This window comes from Podarcis muralis, chromosome 18 (assembly GCF_964188315.1).
Source record: "Podarcis muralis chromosome 18, rPodMur119.hap1.1, whole genome shotgun sequence".
NCBI lineage: Eukaryota > Metazoa > Chordata > Lepidosauria > Squamata > Lacertidae > Podarcis > Podarcis muralis.
The window spans coordinates 4,358,819-4,380,401 of NC_135672.1; the positions used below are offsets into that span (position 1 = coordinate 4,358,819).

The 21,583-nt window shown below is 49.6% G+C and overlaps 1 protein-coding gene across 6 annotated transcripts in view; it reads left to right on the forward strand.

Moving 5' to 3' along the window:
- AP3D1 (adaptor related protein complex 3 subunit delta 1) overlaps positions 1-21,583 on the forward strand; it is a 49,215-nt gene that overhangs the window by 25,104 nt on the left and 2,528 nt on the right. For 2 of the 6 annotated variants that reach the window (XM_077921991.1, XM_077921994.1), the window contains 21 exons: positions 467-612; positions 2,337-2,485; positions 3,185-3,415; positions 4,281-4,512; positions 5,580-5,725; positions 6,992-7,133; positions 8,251-8,322; positions 8,499-8,574; positions 9,510-9,721; positions 9,995-10,068; positions 11,007-11,030; positions 12,232-12,457; positions 12,818-12,880; positions 14,922-15,023; positions 15,737-15,883; positions 17,269-17,316; positions 17,436-17,625; positions 18,169-18,257; positions 19,335-19,420; positions 20,062-20,183; positions 20,701-20,780. In XM_077921991.1, coding sequence (XP_077778117.1) covers positions 467-612; positions 2,337-2,485; positions 3,185-3,415; positions 4,281-4,512; positions 5,580-5,725; positions 6,992-7,133; positions 8,251-8,322; positions 8,499-8,574; positions 9,510-9,721; positions 9,995-10,068; positions 11,007-11,030; positions 12,232-12,457; positions 12,818-12,880; positions 14,922-15,023; positions 15,737-15,883; positions 17,269-17,316; positions 17,436-17,625; positions 18,169-18,257; positions 19,335-19,420; positions 20,062-20,183; positions 20,701-20,780 — 2,657 coding nt within the window. The remainder of the gene's footprint in view (positions 1-466; positions 613-2,336; positions 2,486-3,184; positions 3,416-4,280; positions 4,513-5,579; positions 5,726-6,991; positions 7,134-8,250; positions 8,323-8,498; positions 8,575-9,509; positions 9,722-9,994; positions 10,069-11,006; positions 11,031-12,231; positions 12,458-12,817; positions 12,881-14,921; positions 15,024-15,736; positions 15,884-17,268; positions 17,317-17,435; positions 17,626-18,168; positions 18,258-19,334; positions 19,421-20,061; positions 20,184-20,700; positions 20,781-21,583) is intronic. The other 4 variants (XM_077921992.1, XM_077921995.1, XM_077921993.1 and 1 more) reach the window with 2 other exon arrangements.

Genomic DNA, 21,583 nt, shown 5'->3' on the forward strand with positions numbered 1-21,583 from the left:
TCCCCCCAACACCCCCACATTTAAAAAGGGCATAGGATGTCAATCAAATCAACCAAAGGTCTGGTTAAAAAGGAATGTTTTTGCCTGGCACCTAAATGTGTATAATGAAGGCACCAGGCGAACATCCCTGGGGAGAGCAAATGGGGAGCCAGTGCAGAGAAGGCCCCGTTCTTGTGTTGCCACCCTCCAGACCTCTCGAGGAGGGGGCACACGAAGGAGGGCCTCTGAAGATGATCTCAGGGTCTGGGTAGGTTCATAAGGAAAGAGGCAGTCCTTGAGGTATTGCAGTCCTGAGCCGTTTAAGGCTTTATAGGTCTGTTGAAATCCACTGGGCTTTCCTAACTTGAGTCCGTTGATTTCATGGAATCTGCTCTTGAGTGCAGCTCAGCTTCCCTGGCCTCCACCGCTGCCCCTGGAAATCTTATTTGGCCCTTGTGTGTGTTTGTGTCTCCTCCTCCCCACGTAGTGAAATATCTGGGGCTGCTGGCGATGTCCAAGATCCTGAAAACCCACCCCAAATCGGTCCAGTCCCACAAGGATCTCATCCTGCAGTGTTTGGATGATAAAGACGAGTCCATCCGCCTCCGGGCCTTGGATCTTCTCTATGGGATGGTACGTTCACCTGCCGCCGCAACATCACGGAGGTCTTAACTTTTAGACGTATAGAGAGCATACCCAAAAACCCTTAGGAGCAATGCAGCAAGAACACCATCCTTGGAGGCAGGAGGGAGATCAAGCTGGGGAAGGTCCATGGCTCATTGGTAGGGTGCCTGCTTTGCATGCAGAAGGTCCTGGCTCAATTTCTGACCACTCCCAGGTGGGACTGGGCAAGAGCCCCTTCTGAAACCCCAGAGAGCTGCTGCCGGTCAGTGTCAACCGTACTGAGTTAGATGGGGCCAGCTGTCTGACTTTGCATAGGGCAGCTTCCTGCATTCCTAAAGCAAACCCTCTCAAAAGCAATAGAAGGCAGTTGTAGAGTTGAAAGGGACCTTCAGCTTCATCCAGCCCAGCCCCCCGCAGTGCCAGAATCACGGCTCAAGAACCCCTGGCAGATGGCTACCCAGCCTCTGCTTAAACGCCTCCAAGGAAGGAGCGTCCACCCCCTTTATACTGTTGAACTTCTTGATGTTTCATTAGATACTCTTTTCTTGCCATCTGAATCCATTGTCTGGGGTCCTCCCCACCAGAGCAGCAGAAGACAAGCTGGCTCCACCTTCCATTGAGATATTTGAAGGTGGCTCCATCTTCCATTGAGATATTTGAAGGTGGCTCCACCTTCCATTGAGATATTTGAAGGTGGCTCCACCTTCCATTGAGATATTTGAAGGTGGCTCCACCTTCCATTGAGCTATTTGAAGGTGGCTCCACCTTCCATTGAGATATTTGAAGGTGGCTCCACCTTCCATTGAGACATTTGAAGGTGGCTCCACCTTCCATTGAGACATTTGAAGGTGGCTCCACCTTCCATTGAGATATTTGAAGGTGGCTCCACCTTCCATTGAGATATTTGAAGGTGGCTCCACCTTCCATTGAGATACTTGAAGGTGGCTCCACCTTCCATTGAGATATTTGAAGGTGGCTCCACCTTCCATTGAGATATTTGAAGGTGGTTCCACCTTCCATTGAGATATTTGAAGGTGGCTCCACCTTCCATTGAGATACTTTAAGGTGGCTCCACCTTCCATTGAGATATTTGAAGGTGGCTCCACCTTCCATTGAGATATTTGAAGGTGGCTCCACCTTCCATTGAGATATTTGAAGGTGGCTCCACCTTCCATTGAGATACTTGAAGGTGGCTCCACCTTCCATTGAGATATTTGAAGGTGGCTCCACCTTCCATTGAGATATTTGAAGGTGGCTCCACCTTCCATTGAGATATTTGAAGGTGGCTCCACCTTCCATTGAGATACTTGAAGGTGGCCATCTTCCCACCTCTCACTTCTCCTCTTCTTTAGCCAAAACATCTCCAACTCCTTCAGCTGCTGCTCAAAAGGCTTGGTTTCCAGGCCCTTCATCATCTTGGTTGCCAGTGATGCGCAGATTAGGGGGACTAGGCTATGTTCCCAGTTAATTGTTCATGTATTAAAGCCCGGGATGCTTTTGCCCGACTTAGGGAGGTGCGATGGTCATGCACACAACATCAACATGTTGGGACATCACAACATGATGTTCACACACACACACCCCAAATCGCCCTCACAAGCTGGCACCATTGTTCCCCGACAAAAAACTTCACTCCGCTGTTGGTCGCCCTCCTCTTAACACGCTACAGCTTGTCAATATCCTCCTTAATGTCTTGCCCCTCCCTCCCCACCAACCGGCCTCTATAACTTCAGGTGTCCAAGAAGAACTTGATGGAGATTGTGAAGAAGCTGATGATCCACGTGGACAAAGCGGAAGGGACAACCTACAGGGACGAGCTGCTGACCAAAATCATTGACATATGTAGCCAGTCCAATTACCAATACATCACCAATTTTGAATGGTCAGTATTTCTGTTTACCTACAGGGCTTCACACATTTCATCTAATACATGTTCCTCTGTTTCATATATTACCATTTTCTTCTCTTTGCTCAAGTTTTAAATTCTGCCGGCGATTTGATTATGATATTCTTCCATAAATTGCCCATTGTATTGACCTCTTATTTTCACTGTTAGCTTTGCCAGTTGCACATAGTCCATTAATTTTGAGAGCCATTCTTCTTTTCCCCCAGTTCCGGTTGTATACGGTTCTGGCTGCTCTTTCTTGCATGCATAAATAAGTTAATCATCTTCTTTGTGGCCTCTGACCCAAAATTATCCATAGGAGAAAAGCGTCAGGTTGGGGGGGGGGGAATAACCAGTTTAAATATATTTTTCATTTCATTTTGTTTTTATTACTTTGTTTTTTAAGGAAAAGACCATAGCTCAGCAGTAGAGCAGTCCACCTTGCGTGCAGCAGGTCTTGGGTCCCTTCCCCAGCAACTCCCGTTAGGTCTGAACTAGAAACCCTGGAGAGCCACTTTCATTCACTGTAGACCAGGGCTTCCCAAACTTGGTTCTCCAGCTGTTTTTGGACTGCAACTCCCATCATCCCTAGCCGAAGATCCAAGTTTGGGAAACCCTGCCGTAGAGAGTCCTGAGCTTGAGGGACCCAATAGTCTGACTGGGTCTAAGGCCCCTTCCTGTGTTCTCGTGATCCAGGTACATCAGCATCCTGGTGGAGCTGACCCGCCTGGAGGGGACCCGCCACGGCCACCTCATCGCTTCCCAGATGCTTGACGTGGCCATTCGCGTCAAGGCCATCCGCAAGTTCGCCGTCTCCCAGATGGCCATGCTGTTGGACAACGCCCACCTCCTGGCCAGCAACACCCAGCGCAACGGGATCTGCGAGGTCTTGTACGCCGCGGCCTGGATCTGCGGGGAGTTCTCCGAGTAAGTTCCCAGCCGCACAGTGGCATCTGTCACGCAGGAGCTCCCAAGCTGTAGCCTGCAGACAACCAGTGGGCCTGCATGATGGAGTCAAGAGAGCGACAGGTTCCCCAGCCCTTTTCTAAGAAGCAGTGTTCACTATGAGATGCTTGAGATGGAGGTGTGCCTCTATTGAGAAGAGGCATTCTCTCAGTGGGGAATGCCTCCTCTTAGACCAGGGATGGGGAACATCTGTCAGGGCCCTCCCAGATGTTGCTAGTCTTTTTTTTAAAAGATTTTTATTAAAGTTTTCAAATTATTACAAAAAGAAAAAAAGAAAAGGAAAAAATACAAAATAAAAACAGTTAAAAACAATTCCATCTTTTCGTATCTTATCTTTCATTCGCTTGTTCCCCAGACCTCCTCACACCTCCCTTTTTTGTATCCAGTTCAATTGGTTGGTTCAGCAAATCCTTTCCCTCTTTATTTTTATCCTAATCTTTAATCTTAATACATTATAACTTTGAATTATCCCCCGTTAACAGTCCATTTTTACACATCTTTATAACATTACTGCTGAAAACCACTTAGCTTCAATCCAACATCGTTCTAACATTCCAGATGTTGCTAGTCTCCAACAACCAACACGACCAGTTGCCAACATCTGTAAAGACATGGTGCCGGTATCACCTGTGTGGGGAGGCAGTTCCTTGCCCTTGGGGCCACCACCACAAAGGCTGTCTCACGAACCACCAGGGAGGCCTCGCAGCTGGGAGAGGGCCGAGTTCTCCCCTTGCTCCCTCTTATGATTTCCTCGCTTTCTCTCCTGGAAGGAGGTTTTGGGACACCCCGCCTCTAAGCACCTTCTCCCCCTCCTCCTCCTCCTCAGGCACCTTGAGGAGCCTCACCAGACTCTGGAAGCCATGCTGCGGCCCAAGGTCACCACGCTGCCCGGCCACATCCAGGCTGTGTACGTCCAAAACATGGTGAAATTGTACGCCGCAATCCTGCAGCAGAAGGAGCAGGCTGGCGAGAAGGAGGTGGCGCAGGAGGCCACGCAGATGATGATAGAGCGCCTGCCGCAATTCGTGCAGAGTGCGGACCTCGAGGTCCAGGAAAGGGTAAGCAAAAATCCTCCCAAGATCCCATCTCTCTCTCTCTTTTTACATTATTATTTTCTATGAATTTCTAAAATTTCACAGACTTCAAATCGAATAATTGCATTGATTCATAAATTGTCTTCCCACCCCCAACTTCACAGTGTTTCTGTTCAAACCTTTTTCCTTTTTGCTCAAATTAAAGTTTTCACAATAAAATAAGATCATATCTAGAACAAATGAAGTCAGAAATATCGAAAAGGAAAGAGAAAACGCAGCCCTTTTCATACCCTTTTCTACTGTGATATATCAAACTCTCATCTATTGCAGAATCCCACTAATACAATTACTGTATAGTTTTTCTGCTGCTGTTGCCCCTATCTAGAATCCTGCCCACAATTTCATTTGACTACAATACTTTTTCAAATAGTGCAAGAAAGGCCTCCATTCTTCTGTAAAAGGCTCATCATTTAGATCTCTTAATATTGCTATCGGCTTTACCATTTCTGCATAGCTTATTAATTTTAACAACCACTCTTCCTTCGTTGGAACCTTTTATTCTATTCATTTCCATGCAAATAATATTCTAGATGTTGTTGTCACATACGTAAATAGTTTGGTCATCTTCAAAATGTCTGTCCCTATTATGCCTATAAGAAAAGCTTCTGATCTTTTGGGAATAGTCCATTTAAATATCAACTTCATTTCACTGTATATCATTTCCCAATAGCCTTTAGCTTTTTTGCATGTCCACCACATATAAAAGAATGACCCTTTTGTCTACATACCGTTCCCAGTACTTACCTGGCACATTTTTATACATTTTGGCTCATTTATTTGACATTAGGTACCACCTGCGCAACATTTTAACCCTCTGGCTAAAATAGTGTTTCCCAAACTTGGGTCTCCAGTTGTTTTCAGACCAGAATTCCCACCATTCCCAACCACTCGTCTTGCTAGCTAGGAATGATGGGAGTTGTAGTCCAAAACCAGCCAGAGACCCAAGTCTGGGAAACAGTGGGCTAAATCAATGAGAGTCTCCCTCTCTCTTTTTCTCTCTTAACTTTAATAAATTTCTTTCCTCTCGCCAGGCCTCTTGCATCCTCCAGCTCATGAAATACATCCACAAGCTTCAGATCAAAGAGGTCCCCGTAGCCGAGGAAGTGATCGCCTTGTTCGCTGGGGAGCTCAACCCCGTCGCCCCCAAAGCCCAAAAGAAAGTGCCCATTCCAGAAGGGTAAGATTCTCTCCGCCCGGGTGACGGCATTGGATCCCGGGGTTCTGGGCCTGCAGCCTCGCCTGCCTCCCAGCCAGTCTGAGAGGAGTGAAATCGGGGGAAGGCAGAGCAAGGGGTCTTAGAAAGGGCAAGGAGGGACCGTGCGATTTCTGTGTTTGCAGCAGGGTCAGAACTGCCGCAGTGCACTGTGCATGGGGCTGCCTTTTAAGGTGGTCCAGAAACCTTGTTTGGTTCCAAGCGGGTGGGGGGAGTCTTTTGAACCTGGGTGCTGCATTCTCTCATGGAGAAGTCATGGGGAGGGGCAGAGGAAAAGGAAAGGGACAGTGATAGGGGGGGCGCAACAGATGCAATTCTTACCTTTTGTACAGTAGGTTACATTCCAGTTGCACAAAAGGCAGAGGTTTCTACATTCCCCTCTCATTGCCTCCATAAAAACCTCTCTGTTCCCCATCCAGCTGAGCAAAGAGGCACATTAACCACTCAAGGAAACATCCCAGCTATGCAAAAGCGCTTCAGGAGGGTGCAGAGTAGCCCTGTGGGAGGGTCCTGAGTAGGGCTGGAGGATATATCGCCCAAAACCGTTTTGAAGTCTGTATCGTGATAGCAGTTCTGAAATTTTTGACCCAGCAATATACAGTGGTACCTCGGGTTAAGTACTTAATTTGTTCTGGAGGTCTGTTCTTAACCTGAAACACCACTTTAGCTAATGCCGCCATGCTGCTGGAGCACGATTTCTGTTCTCATCCTGAAGCAAGGTTCTTAACTTGAGGTACTATTTCTGGGTTTGCGGAGTCTGTAACCTGAAGCGTATGTAACCCGAGGTACCACTGTACTGTTTAGCTGGTGATATACTTTGACATTGAAAACCAGATATCGCCCAGCCTTGAGTTTCCGCAGCCCTGAACTGGAGAAATGATAATGTTGACTTGAGACTGGATGTGGTGATGGTGATTTGCCCACCCTTCGCTCTAAGAACCCAAACAGGTTGCAACAATTAATAAAATTGCTCAGAACAACCTAAAATCACAGAAATAAGATGGAGTTATAGAATCACAGACTTTGAAAAGACCACAGGTGTCATCTAGTCCAACCCCCTGCAGTGCAAGAATCTTTGCCCAACCTGGGGCTTGAACCCGTGGCCCCGAGATTTAAGAGTCTATTCTGTTGACAAGAAGCTATATTAATCTAACTAGAATTAGTAACTTTTTGAGTAATCAGTAGCAAGGGTGGCTTGGTAGTGATGCAAAGGCTCTCTCCCTTTCCCAGCTTGGACCTTGACGCATGGATCAACGAGCCTCCCTCGGACAGCGAGTCTGAGGACGAGAAGCCCCGGACCATCTTCCACGAGGAGGAACAGAGGCACACAAGGCACCGGCAGCCTGAAATGGATGAGGAGGAACTGAAGAGGGTAGGCTGGCTGCAGAAGGTCATAGAGTGAAAGAACTGTAGAGTTGGAAGGGACCAGGCCACCCCCCTGCAATGCAGGGATTTATTATGCCCGTCATGTAGGCATCGTGCCCCTCTGGCTCACGAGAGGAGCCAGCACTTTTAAGTGGGCCCGGAAACTGATTGGCAGCCAGTGCAGTCGGGCCAGGAGCAATGCAATGTGCTCAAACTGTTTTGTCCCAGCGAGCAACCTGGCCGCTGAATCCTGCACCAGCTGACATTTCCGCACTGTCTTCAGAGGCAGCCCCACCTATAACATGCTGCAGTAATCTAACCTGGGAGTTCCCAGAGCCTAGACAAGTTAGGCTGGCCCTGTCTGGATAGAAACACAGCTGTTGTGGAGCAGGGTTGGGGAGGCCATTTGGATTCTCCTTTTTTAAATACCGTATTTTTCGCCCTATAGGACGCACTTTTCCCCCTCCAAAAATGAAGGGGAAATGTGTGTGCATCCTATTGGGCGAATGCAGGCTTTCCCTGAAGCCTGGAGAGCGAGAGGGGTCGGTGCGCACCGACCCCTCTCGCTCTCCAGGCTTCAGGAAGCTATCCGCAAGCCTTGCAAGCCCGGCGGGAGGTCCCGCCGGCTCGCAAAGCTTGCGGGCAGCAGCCTGCAGCCCACAAACTCGGGGGATAGTTGGGAGGCGGAGCGCTGCCACCCCGCTATTCCCCGACCTGGTCTGGAGGCTGGCGGGGGGGGGAGAAGCAAGCTTGCTTCTCCCCATCGCCAGCCCCATAAGCTCGGGGGATAGTGGGGAGGCGGAGCGCCGTCACCCCGCTATTCCCCGACCTGATGTGGAGCCTGGCGCTGCCCCACGGAGGCTAGAGAGGCTGTCCCTGAAGGCAGAAGAGGGAGACGGAGTGCTCCGTCTCCCTCTTCTAGCTTGGGGATGGCTGCGCAAACCTGGGGGGGAAATAAAAATTTTTTCCTTGATTTCCCCCCCCCAAAAGCTAGGTGCGTCCTATGGGCCGGTGCGTCCTATGGGGAGAAAAATACGGTAAATGAAGCCAAGAAAAATGTTCCAATAATCCTCAATATATTAGATTTTTAAACCCACCGCCATGCCCTTTGTCTCTCCCTAAAGCGCCGAGAAGTCCGGAAGCAAGAACAAGCGAACAACCCGTTCTACATCAAAAGTTCTCCTTCCCCACAGAAGGTAAGCCTTGTCTGGTAGTCGCAAGGGACCCACTCTAGGGTGGTGGTGGGCCCCTCTCTTAATGGCAGGGGTCCTGCTGTTGCTTTTGGTAAGCCACACGGGGCCAATGTTGGCACATGACATCTCTTGTTTCCCCACCTGACATCTCTTCTTCCCTCCACCCCCGCCTTGTCCAGAGGTACCAAGACAGCCCCGGCGTCGAGCACATACCTGTGGTGCAAATTGACCTCTCCGTTCCTCTGAAAGTTCCTGGTAAGAGTTCTGCCAGTTTCCCAGCATTCCACACCAGTGAACGGGGCCCGGTGGGTGGAGCTATGCAGATGAGCGGCCTTGATTCTCAGCGCTTCCAAATCAAGTTTTCTGTGCCCTGGTCTCTGCTTCCCACTTCAGATGCTGGGATCCTGAAAGGGCGAGTACGCCTGGCTTCCATTTCTCCAGCTGCTGAAGTTGGAACAGCCACACAAAGAGGGCAGGGCTGCCTTTTAAAGTCCTTTAGTTTCAATGGGTCTGCTCTGAGTAAAAACGTTAAGCATTGAAAGCTTCCTAATAGGGGGCTGCCTTCAGGTGTCTTCTGAAAGTTGTGTAGTTCTTAATCTCCTTGGCATATGAGGGGAGGGCGTTCCACAGGGAGGGCACCACCACTAAGAAGGCCCTCTGCCTGGTTCCCTATAACCTCACTTCTCACAATGAAGGAACCGCCAGAAGGCCTTCAGAGCTGGACCTCAGTGTCCGGACTGGACGTTGAGGGTGTACTGGGTCAAGGTCATTTAGGGCTTTACACCAACACTTTGAATTGTGCTTGGAAACACACTGGGAGCCAATATAGGTCTTTCAGGACTGGTGTTATATGGTCTCGGCGGCTGCTCCCAGTCACCAGTCTAGCTGCCGCATTCTGGATTAGTTGTAGTTTCCAGGTCACCTTCAAAGGTTGCTCCATGGAGAGTGCATTGCAGTAGTCCAAGCGGGACCAGAGCATGCACCACTCTGGTGAGACGGTGCACAGGCAGGGAGGGTCTCAGATGGAGCTGGTAGACAGCCACCCTGGACGCAGAATTGACCATGGACAGTGATGAGTTCAAAATGACTCCCAGGCTGCGTACCTTGGCCAGCATTTCCTTTCAAGGCTGGTGCTCAGCCCACTGCCCCTCTTGAGAACTCGCTCTGTCCCTCCCCGCCCATCAACGCAGGCTTGCCGGTTTCTGACCAGTATGTGAAGCTGGAAGAGGAGCGTCGGCACCAGCAGAAGCTGGAGAAGGACAAGAAGAAGAAGAAGCAGAAGAAACAGGAGAAGGAGAAGCGGGGAAAGCACCACCGGCGCCACAACTCGCTGCACACCGAGAGCGACGAGGACATTGCGCCCGCACAACATGTGGACATCATCACGGAGGAGATGCCGGAAGTAAGCCCTGGAGGGAGGGCCACTATGAGAGCAGGTGGCTGGACTGTAGAAGGGCCCCCTTTGGCCAGATGCAGCAGGCAGATTCTTACATTCTTAATCTGGCAAATGAAATCCTGCTGCAGCAGTCGTTATCTCTTGGTTCAGGGTGGAGGAAACATATTTCTGACTTTGAAAAAATTATGTCGCTGTGGCAATGGAGGGTAGGTCACCAGACCCCTTGGAAGTCAGCACCTCTTTGACCCACTCCCTCTTCTCTTGTGGCTTTTTCCCCAGAATGCTCTGCCCAGCGACGAGGATGACAAGGACCCCAACGACCCCTACAAGGCCCTGGACATCGACCTTGACAAGTAAGGAAAAAGCTGGGCTGGCGTTCTTCTGTTTTCCTGGCTAGCATTAAACCTTCCTGGCGTCAGCTGAGGCCTGTTGCTTTGCTGCTCTTCTGTGGGATGATAATGATAATAATAATAATAATGATAAATTTTATTTATACCCCACCCTTCCCGGTTCAGAAAATCGGACTCAGGGCGGCTAACAACACATTTAAAACACTTAATTGATGCAACAAAAAACAGCACCAGAGTGCAAGGATCCTTTGGCCAGCCAGGCATTTTGCTGAACTACAACTCCCATCACCCCCAGCCATCGGCCATGCTTGTGGAGGCTGGTGGGAGTTTTAGTTCAGCAATGCCTGGAGGGCCAGAGTTTCCCTACTTTTGGTTGTAGTTCAGCAATATTTCATTCATTTGTTTCAGGTATAGGTGGAGAGATGGAGATGGCTTAATATTCAGATTTCTAAGCCTTGCGCATGAATTGTGGATGTTTGTTTTTTAAAAAAGAAAAGCAGTACTTGAGAATGAGAACGATTCAAATATAGACCGCTTGCGAGTATGGCAAGGCCTCCTTTATGTCACATGCGACCTCTGGGGTGAGCGTGGTTTGGGGCAGGCACTGACCTTGTGGGCCAGATTAGACCCAGGGGTCACAGGTGTGTCCCGTCCCCCCCATCTTCACCTTGTGGGCTTAGCTTAGTTTAGGGGGTGAAGCCATCAGTTTGGACACTTCTATTGCATCTTTTAAAAGGCTAGGTTTGCTCCTCAGGTTCTTCCAGCTCTTCCGTTTATATGTCCTGTGAGGCATCACCAGAATTATTTTGCATTTCTCACTCTCTGTCTCTTTCCCTCCTGCTTCTTCCATTCGCACAGTTGCTGTATTCTGTCGTCATGTGTATTTTATTTTTATTTTTTTCTCCTGTCTCCCTCTCTTTCTCTCTGTCTTTCACACACAGTCTGGTTTCAGGGAAATCGGCGAGGTAAGCGCTCCCTTCTCCCTATCTATCTTTCTCTCTCTCTCCAGTGTATGGGAAGTTGTCCTTTTTATTATTTATTAAATTTGCATACTGCCCCTTTATCCGTAGATCTCAGGGCATTCACAACATAACACTACACTGTAAAAACCATACGTTGGCTGCTCCCTTTCTGACGTCGTAAAACCCCGACACGGCCAAGAGAGCTGCTGACCCACCCACCCCACCCCAAATTGCAGCAGAAAAAAGAGACTCTCCGTATTTTGAGAGTCTAGGGGGGGAAATCAATTCTCTCTCTCTCTCTCTCTCTCTCTCTCTCTCTCTCTCTCTCTCTCTCCTCTGCCTGCATAGACCTAAATTTGCATGTTTGTGGCCTGGAACAAAAGAAACGTTTTTTAAAAATCCTAGTTTTCACTAAAGCAACTTACAAAATGCAAAACATGCAGTATGCAAAACTGAAAATCCAAGAACAGCATTTATGGTGCAAAGGCCTCCTGGAATAAACCTGTTTCAGCCTTGCATCTGGTGCCTGCCTGATTGCTAGTGACAGGGAGTTCCATGCTCCGAAGGGCGTTTGGTCGCTTGCTTGCCTGGAGCCAATCTTCCGTTCGCCATAGGCGACCAGGAAAGCAGCTGTATGCAATCCACCTCGCTGTTAACCTGTTGTAGTGCTCCTGAAACTTACTCCAGGACAGCCTTCCGCAGCCCAGGTGCCCTTCAGATGTTCTGGAATTTCCGCCATCACGACTCCCCAACAGCCGCAGCCAGCATGGGGGCTGCTGGGACTTGTGGTCCAGAGCCGCTGGAGGGCACCAGAAAGGCAAAGACTTGTGTCGGGGAACTTCTGGTCGCCCTCAGGCCGTTTCAGAGGGTTCATTCAGCGATGGAGCTGCGGTCAATCACAGCTTCCTGGGAGTGTAGCTGTGTGCTATGCATGAGAGTGTGTGTGGTGTTAATTCTGGCCTTGCAATGGGCACCATATTACCGGCCCTGCTAGAATCTTGCTTTTGGGTTGGAAAACAGGAGGCTGGATCTCGAGATGGTGTTTTTTGCAGCCTGAGTTGAATTTGTATATTTATTTACCCTTCACCTGAAGATCACAAGGCGGTTCACAACGTAAAAATGCAAAATGTGATGCAAAAATGCAAAACGAAACACATAATTAAAAGCAAACAAACCTCCCCTGTCCTTCCTTCCCACTAAAAAGGCCTTTGGCGGACAGCGAGAAGCTTCCGGTGCAGAGACACAGGAATGCCGACGACCTCAAGTCGCCCCAGGAGGCGGAAGTGCTCCCCGCGGAGAAGAAGAGCAAGCGACCAAAGAAGAAGGAGAAGAAGCACAAAGAGAAGGAGCGGGAGAAGGAGAAGAGGAAGGAGAGGGAGAGGAAGATCGAGGAGGAGGTGGAGGAGGAGCAAGAGGAAGAGGAGAAGAAGGTAACACGCCCACACACCTGTGCTCTTCTCAAGTCTGGCCTCTTCCGTTCAGAGCAGGGACCCCATGGAGGGTCCGGCCATTGCACTCTGATTCCCAGCACCCAGGTCTGATGGGAGTTATAGTTCAGCTGCTGCATTCCAGCAGGGCTCATCAGTCGCAGATGATACTGGGAGTTATAGTTCGAAAGCACCCAGAAATGGGGACGGGGTTTGCTGTTTTCATACATACCTTGTATATCAGGGTGGGGTGGTGGTGATTATTATTATTATTATTATTTGTAAGATTTGAATAAGTTGTAAAAGAAAGTTCACTATAGGTAACCCACAGTCCTTTTTTGCTCCCCTTCTCTCTCGTTCCAGCAGGAAGACATGGACTTCTGGCTTTCTGACGGTCCGCCGCCTGCAGCTGCTACGGAAGCAAAGGTTAATCTCCATTGCAGAGCTCTGAAATGATGTGTGTGCATGCAAGTGTTGCAAACTCAGATATATACCGTATTTTTTGCCCTATAGGGCGCACCTAGTTTTTTTTGGGGGGGGATAAAGGGGGAAAATTTATTCCCCCCCCGCAGGCACAGGGCTGGGGCAGGGGATGCCCAAGCTTCCCCCGACCCCAGCCCTCAGAACAGGCTGCTATCCGCAAGCCTAGGGAGCCCGGCAGGAACTTCCGCCGGGCTCCCAAGGCTTGCGGATATCTGCCCGAAGCCCGGGGTGTGCTCCGCTGCGCTCCCCGGGTTTCAGGCTGCAGGCTGCTGTCCGCAAGCCTTGGGAGCCCAGCGGGAGCTCCCACGGGCTCTCAAAGCTTGTGGATAGCTTCCTGAAGCCTGGAGAGCGAGGGGGGTCGGTGCGCATCGCCCCCTCTTGCTCTCCAGGCTTCAGCCAAAGCCTGCATTCGCCCCATAGGACGCACACACATTTCCCCTTCATTTTTGGAGGGGGAAAAGTGCGTCCTATAGGGACGCACTTTATTCCTTCTAAAAAGTAAGGGGAAATGTCTGTGCATCTTATGGAGCGAATGTGTGGTCAATCACTGGCTCCCTTTCCGGCCCCGGCCCCTTGCCCAGGCCTCCATTGTTGAATGTTCTGCAGACGGAGGCTGTTTGTTTCCCCAGCGACATGTGACTGGCTGATTAGATTATGTCTGGAAACTGTAAAAAGGGCTCCCTTTCCTTTCCTAAAGAAGCTGCAGAACTTTTGAGCTGAACCCCATAAAAACAGGATTATTTTCCCTTTGCAAAGTAAGCCCAACAACTTTGAGCTGATCCTCAAAAAAGGGGGCTTTTCCCCTTTGCAAAAGAAGCTGCACAACTGTGAGCTGATCCCCCAAAACCCAGGGCTTTCCCCCTTTCCTCCTCTAAAAACTAGGTGCGTCTTATAGTCAGGAGCGTCTTATGGGGTGAAAAATACAGTAAGCGAGGCGCCAAATGACTCCTTAAACCAGTGGTTTTCAACCAGTGCACTGTGGCACCCTGGGGTGCACTGGATGTTAGTCAGGGGAGCTGCAGGCAACGCGGGCCTCTGTCCCTCTTTCTTTCTTTCCTTCCTTCCTTCCCTCCTTCCCTCCCTCCTCTGATGCCCTCTTGCGTCTTCCTCCCAAAGGCTTGCATGGCTGTTCATTGCAGCAGCCCCAGCTGCAGGCTCCCTAGGCAAATGGTGCCTCTGGGGCTGGCCAGGGGGTGCTTCCTAGGCCCCTGTGGGGCAGTGTGAGGAGACACCTCTCTTTGGGGCAGGCGGGCAGCCCAGAAACCAAGGGCAGCAACTGCCCAGAGGACTCCCAAGGAGACGGGAGAAGAGAGGAGGCTGAGGGAACACTCCATAAAGGAGGGTGTTCAAAAAAAGGGTGAGAGGCTGCCAGCTCTGCAGGCAAGGGGGGACATAACTGGGCTCCTGAGCCCCACAGGGGTGCCACAGAAAGAAAGTCATTGGTCAAGGGAGCCGTAGACTCAAAAAGGTCGGAAACAGCTGGTTTAGGCAAAGACCTTGGAACCTGTTGCTCCCATGTTTTCTCTCCTCGCCCCCGGTATCTCAGCGATAAGACTGGGATATAAGGTATCTGGCAGTATCTTAAGATCTCCTGGAGCCATGTTGTCAAGGGCCTTGTAAATTAACGCAAGAACCCTGAGCCTGGCCCGGTAAACAGGCAGCCGGTGGGCCTGGGGGAGGGGTGCAGGCAGGGAGCTGCCCACAGTTTGAGGGCATGAGCCACTGTAAAGTAAGACCCTTCCTTGCCCCTCTGGGAGAGCTGTCCCTTAGTCCCTTGGCTTGCTTTTTGAGCATTTTCAACCAGATGTCAATGAGATAAAAATAGAACTTTTAGAAGACATTTGAAGGTGGCCCTGTATGGGGAAGTTTTAATGTTTGATGTCTAACTGTGTTTTAATTTGTTGAAAGCTGCCCCAGAGTGTCTGGCGCAACCCAGCCAGATGGGCGGGGTATAAATAATTTCAATCTTGCCGTCTCTCTTTAGAGCCCTTCTGAGCCAAGCACGAACCTCGCAGGGGCTGGGGAGCCGATGGGGGCCCAGAAGGAAGTGCGAGAAGAAGAGCTGGAGGAGGAAGAGGAAGGAAAGGTGAGTGGCCATGTCCCTGTCCCTGACTGCCAAGAGAGAGAGAGAGAGAGAGAGAGAGAGCGCGCGCACAGGGGGGTTGTCAGTTGGCTTCTTTTATTGTTTACTTGAATATTTGCGACCCATGCTTTCATAAGATATGTCACGGCAGCTTGCAATATGGAATACATTATAACCAACCATCAGGTCTGGACATGGAGGTCCTTCTGGTGGTTCCCTCCCTGTGAGAAGTGAAGTTACAGGGAAGCAGGCAGAGGGCCTTCTCAGTGGTGGCGCCCGCCCTGTGGAACGCCCTCCCGTCAAATGTCAGGGAGATAAACAACTACACAACTTGAAAGACACCTAAAAGCAGCCCTGTATAGGGAAGTTTTTATTAATGTTCAGTGTTTTATTGTGTTTTTAATATTTTGTTGGTAGCTGCCCAGAGTGGCTGGGGAGCATATAAATAATATGATTATCATTTGTTGTTATTAATTAAAAACCACAATAAGACAGCAGTAGATGCTGCTTGGTTAAGGAGAAACATCCATAATGTGAAGCGCCTGTCCCAAAAGCGGTTTTTGAGAGACTTTGGAAGGAAGGCTGGGGCAGTTCCCTCTATGGGCAGGGAGCTGCACAGGGCAGGGCCTGGAGGAGATCGCCAAGGTTCACACTTTGGCTTTTAATGGGCGATGTGGGAGGAAGCTGTCTGACCCCTGGATTTCCCCCTGGCCCAGTCGAAATCCTCCAAGCACAAGAAGAAGAAGCACAAGAAAGAGGAGAAGTCCAAGGATAAGAAGTCGAAGAAACACCAGGGCAACAGTGGAGAGGAGCTCCCTGCAGAATCGGTGCAGAACGGGACCCTGGAGGATGAACCGTTACCAGTGAGCAAGGGTCTTATAATTGCATCTTTTGGGGTTTTTCCCCTTGTTATTATTATTAACTTGTTTTTATTGGTATTTTAAATGAATATTTTAGGCCATCTGGCAAACCACTTGAGAGGTCTTCTGCAGGATTTCCCGAACTCAGGTCTCCAGCTGTTTTGGGACTACAACTCCCATCATCCCTAGCTAGCAGGACACCAGTGGTTAGGATGATGGGAATTGTAGTCCCAAAAACCAGCTGGAGACCCAAGTTTGGGAAACACTCCTGTACAGAGATTTCTTTTAATCATAGCCAGTGTTAGTCCTGCCCAGAGTAGACCCACTGAAATTAATAGGCATTACTAACTTCTCTTAATTTCAGCGGGTTTACCCTGAGCAGATCTTTATATATTTACTGCGTTTATAACCTTGCCTTTTTTATATAACGAACTCAAGGTGGCATACCTTTAGTCCGTACAAAAACCCTGCAGGGTAGGTTAGGCTGAGAGTGGGCGACTGGCCCATGGCCACCCAGACAGCTTCTTAGCTGAGTGGGGATTCAAACCTGGTCTCCCAAGTCCTCTTCCGTCGCTCTAACCACGCTGTCTCTCCACACATAATTGGCCACAGCTCAGGAATGACGCCCTTAATAACAACTTGCACCTTAATATCAGCAAGACAAAGGAGATGGTGTTGGGCTTTTGGAGGAAGAGAGGAGAACTAGCCCCGCTGTACATCGGGGAGGGCTGTGTGGAGAGAGTCTCTTCCTTTCAATTCCTAGGAGTTGATCTCAGTGAAGACATTACTTGGAAAATCAATACAACCCAGGTGGTTAAGAAAGCCCAAAAGAGACCCCATCTCCTCAGAGTATTGCGGAAGAACAATGTCAATCAACATTTGATGATCTCCAAATGTCAATCAACATTTGATGATCTCCTCCACCACAGTAGAAAGTGTCCTTCCATACTGCACCACGGTGTGGTACGCTGGTTTGACATCAACTGATAGGAAGTGCCTACAGAGGGTGGTGGATACAGCACAAGATATTATGGGCTGTCCCGTGAATCCGCTGGATGAAATAGCGGAAGAACGTTGCCTCAGGAGAGTGAGGGAAATCCTCAGGGATGATTCACACCCTGGCCGGCACTTTCTTGATCTCCTGCCCTCAGGCAGAAGATATAGAAGCACCAACGGGGTAAAGAACAGCTTCTATCCTGGGCTGTTAGGCTGCTGAATGAAAAGAGAACAACAGGGCAGGTGACTTTCGGGTTTGGTGTGTGTGCGTCAGTAAATGAGGGGAATTAAGACTAAGAGAGCTGAGTGGGGGGTGCTGGTGTAATCTCACTGTATACGTTGTACAAGTGACAATAAAGTATTTCAATTTCAATTTTCTTTCTGCCTTCCAGCCGATGTCAAGTTATGCCCTCCTTGCCGAAAACGCGTACATCAAAATGGTGAGTGGGGCTGGGTCTGCGCCTCCGTGGAGTGCAAGCGCCTTAAGTGTGCAGTGGTTGAGCGGTGGTCTCCAGCTCCTCTGCTGCTGCTCCCTCTTCACAAATGCCTCCTCCCGCAGACCTACGACATCCAGGGGAACCTGCAGAACGACAGCCAGGTGACCGTCTCCATCATCTTCGAGAACAAAAGCAGCAGCTTCCTGAAGAGCATGGAGCTGAACGTCCTGGACTCACTCAACACTAAAATGTTCCGGCCGGAAGGCTCCTCAATACATGACGGAATTCCTGTCCCTTTCCAGCTGCCCCCTGGTATGTCCTGTCTTTGCTGGGGGGGGGGGGCAGGGTTGGCCAGAGGCGTCAAGGAGCGTCAAGAAAGCCTCCCTTTCCACGAAAAGTTTAATGGCATCAAAGGGGTCATATCTAGATTAAGCCCAGGGGCGACCTTTCAAATTATATTATTATTATTAGATTTTCACATAATAGATAGATAGAAACTTCATTTGTTTGAGCCACTAGCCAAATCAATAAGATAAAATATACTGAGGGATATGTTCTGGAGGTTTACTACTGGAAGTTTCAATTAATACGAATGGCAGGATTTGATAGTAGTTGGGGGGGGGCGTCTTCTCTGTAGCTGTGTGACTTTGCTGAGGGTCTTTGATGCTTTTCATTTTCATACGCTTCCAAACTGTGTTTAAGAACCACCCCCTGTGTGGGTTTGGTAGGGCTCCCCCCCCCCCCCCCGCAATCAATCAAGCTTGAGCCAAAATGGAAGAAAGTGAATATTTGAGAATTTCTTTTTTTTAAAAAATTGTCTTTTTCCCCTGCCCCCACTCCCCTCTCCCAATTTAGGGGTGTCCAGCGAAGCCCAGTTTGTCTTCACCTTGCAAAGTATTGTCATGGCACAGAAACTAAAAGGAACCCTCGCGTTTATCGTCAAAGTAAGGTCCTCTTCCACCTTCCCAACACTTGCATTCTGTTGTTGTTGTTTGTTGTTGTTGTTGTTGTTTGTTGTTTGTTGTTGTTGTTACAGTTCATTACCTGCCCTTCACCCCAGGGTCCTATGGCAGGCTGTTACAATAAAATTTTACTTACTTTCATGTTTTTAACCTTTAATTTTTTTACTCCGCAAACCGCCCCAAGATCTTGTGATGAAGGGTGATAAATCTCATAAGTAAAATAAGAATAAATAAAGCATGCCGTTAACATTAAAACTCAGTTTTGCACAGTATTTTTTTAAAGAAAGGTTTGAAACAGATTAAGGATGAAAGAGCCCTGAACCAGTTTCCTAAATAAATAAGTCAGGGGACTTCAAGACGACGCTGAACACCCAACTCCCACCTTCATCACTGACCATTGGTCATGCTGGCCACGGGGGCTCATGACAGAGTTTAGCAGCACCCACAGGGCATCCTGCCAATATGTGGGCATCTAGGAGGGTGGGTGAAGGCACCACCCTCTCTGGGGAGAAGGAGGCAGCTACAGAGACCTCATTTTTCTCCTCCTCAGCCCCTCTGTCCTCCATAAAAATGTGTTTATTACTTCTCCAGCCAAGGTTGAGTGCAGGAGGCAGACAAAGCCGGCTGGCAGCTTGATATATAAAAATCCACTGTGCAGCTACACTAACAAAATCTGTGGCCTGGAGGGGTTGTTGCTTTTCCGTTGTGTATTGTTGTGTTTTATGCCAGAAAACCGCCCAGGGATCCTCGGATGAAGGGCAGTATATAAAAGTAATAAATGGTGATTTTATATTAATATATTGGGTGCGGCTTTATCCCATCCTTGGGACTCTTACAGGTAGAAGGGACTGTAAAGCCAGATTTTTTTCCCCAAAGCATCAGAGAGGAACAGCTAGGCGGGTGGCTGGAGTGAAAAATGGAGCATGTGGGAGGGTCTGTTGCGGGGCTTTTTCTGCCTCCTTCCCCGTTCCCCATGAGAAGAGGCTGTTTTAGGGATGCATTTGGGGGGGGGTCTGCTTCTTTTGCCCCCACTTCCCACCCTCTGTTGTTTTCTGGCAGGACGAGGAAGGCTCAACACACGAAAAGCTGGACTTCAAGTTGCATTTCAGCTGCGCCTCCTACCTTATCACGACGCCCTGTTACAGGTGAGCTCTTGAGACTCTGGGAGCGGACAAATGAACTTCCACTGTTGGATGCAGAGATCGACCTGACACGCTTCTCCCTTGCCTTGCCCTGCTTTTATGAGAAAACGTTTGTAGAATCATAAATTGTAGAGTCGGGAGGGACCACCAAGGGCCATCTAGTCCAACCCCCTGCAATGCAGAAATCTGCTCAAGCATCCATGGCAGGTGGGCACACAACCTCTGCTTAAAAATCACCAAGGAAGGAGAGTTCACAGCCTCCCAAGTAAACCCTTTCCACTATCACACAGCTCTCACTGTCAGAAACTTCTTCCTGATGTTTAATCAGAATCTCCTTTCTCGTAAATTGAAGCCATGGGTTCGAGTCCTACCCTCCAGAGCACGGGAAAACAAGCTTGTTTATGAACCGTATCTTTTTGCAACGTCATTTGAATGTACTTACTTTGATGCTTTCCCCCCCTTCTTTGTGTGTCGGTATGAGTGTATGTTCGCTCGCTAGGCCTGGTGGGCCCCAAGATCATAATAAACATTAAAAAGCTTTTCTGGCCCACAGAAGTGGGCAAGCCAGAGATGGTGTCCCGGCCCACTCCTCTTCCCCCAGCTTCCTTTGCCGCTCAATTCACCTTGATTTCTCCTCCCCCAAGTGATGCTTATGCCAAGTTGCTGGAGTCAGGGGACCTGCACGCCAGATCCTTCAAAGTCGACAGCATCACCATGCCTTTCCACCACCTCCTGGCGAAAATCTGCTTCCACCATCACTTCTCAGGTGGGTTCCTGCTGCAGTAAGTTCCTCCTCCTCAAAAAACAACAACAACCCAGGATAGACTGTCATAGTGGGTTTGGAGAGCTGAAAATAATGTCAATAGATTGGTTGCCAGGCGTGATTTTCACCCCCAGCTGTTGGCATTTGTTTAGGGGCAAATTTGAGGGTTTCCACACCCTGCTTAAGTCCTTATGACTGGCAGGTAAGGGGGGTTGGGGGGGTTTTGCTGCCTTTACGTGTCATCTCTCTCTGCATCAGGAGTGAGCAATCCAAGGAGACTTGCCCACTCTCTGAGGAGGCCTTCCGTCGCTTCTCAGCATGAGTCCCTGCTTTGAGCGCTGCTTCTTCCCTCCAGGAGATCTAACCAGTGCTTCTTGCTGATATGGGCAGAGGGAGTAAGCTCTCCTCCTCCTCCTCCTCCTCCTCCTTCTCATTCACACTCCTGAAAGCTTAGCCTTGTTTTTGAGGGAGAGGACGAAGACGCCCCATCTTAAACGCCTTCTCTTTCCTTCCCCTTCAGTTGTCGAGCGAGTGGGGTCCTGCGCATCGATGTATAGCCGTTCTATCCAGGGCCATCATGTCTGTCTGTTAGTTAAAAAGGTAAGTTGGGGGGGGGGGGCAGACAACAGTGGGGTGATGATTGCATCCTAGAGGAGTCGCTCCACCTCCTTTCTGTTGATGGATGGCCATCCTGACTCGGCCCCAGACACACTGACCAGATGTTTGGAAGCTGTGGCTGGATGGTTACGTGGGAGCCAGTTGAAGTTAAATCCTTCGAAGACAGAGGTCCTCTGGCTGGGACGGGACGATATGGGATTGAGGGGGCAACTCCCATCTCTTGTGGAGGTGCAATTAGTGCCAGCACCGTCCGTTAAGAGTTTGGGTGTAATCTTCGATACCTCCCTCTCCATGGAGGCGCAGATTGCAGCTATAACAAAGGCGGCATTTTTTCATCTGCACCAAGCTAAGCAATTGGCTCCTTACCTCTCTCGCCCTGACCTAGCCACTGTGATCCACGCGATGGTCACCTCCAGACTGGATTATTGTAACTCGCTCTACGTGGGGCTGCCCTTGAGACTGACCCAGAAACTCCAGCGGGTGCAGAATGCACCTTACGGGGTCTTTGCCGCAGGATCACATTCACCCAGTGCTATACCAGCTGCACTGGCTCCCAGTAGAGTACAGGATCAGGTTTAAGGTGCTGGTTTTGACCTTTAAAGCCCTATATGGCTTAGGACCCTCGTACCTACGGGACCGCCTCTCCCGGTATGTCCCATGGAGGAACTTACGGTCTTCAAATAAAAACATCCCGAAGGTCCCAGGCCACAGAGAGGTTAGGCTGGTCTCATCTACAGCCAGGGCTTTTTCGGCTGCGGCTCCAATCTGGTGGAACGCTCTGTCAC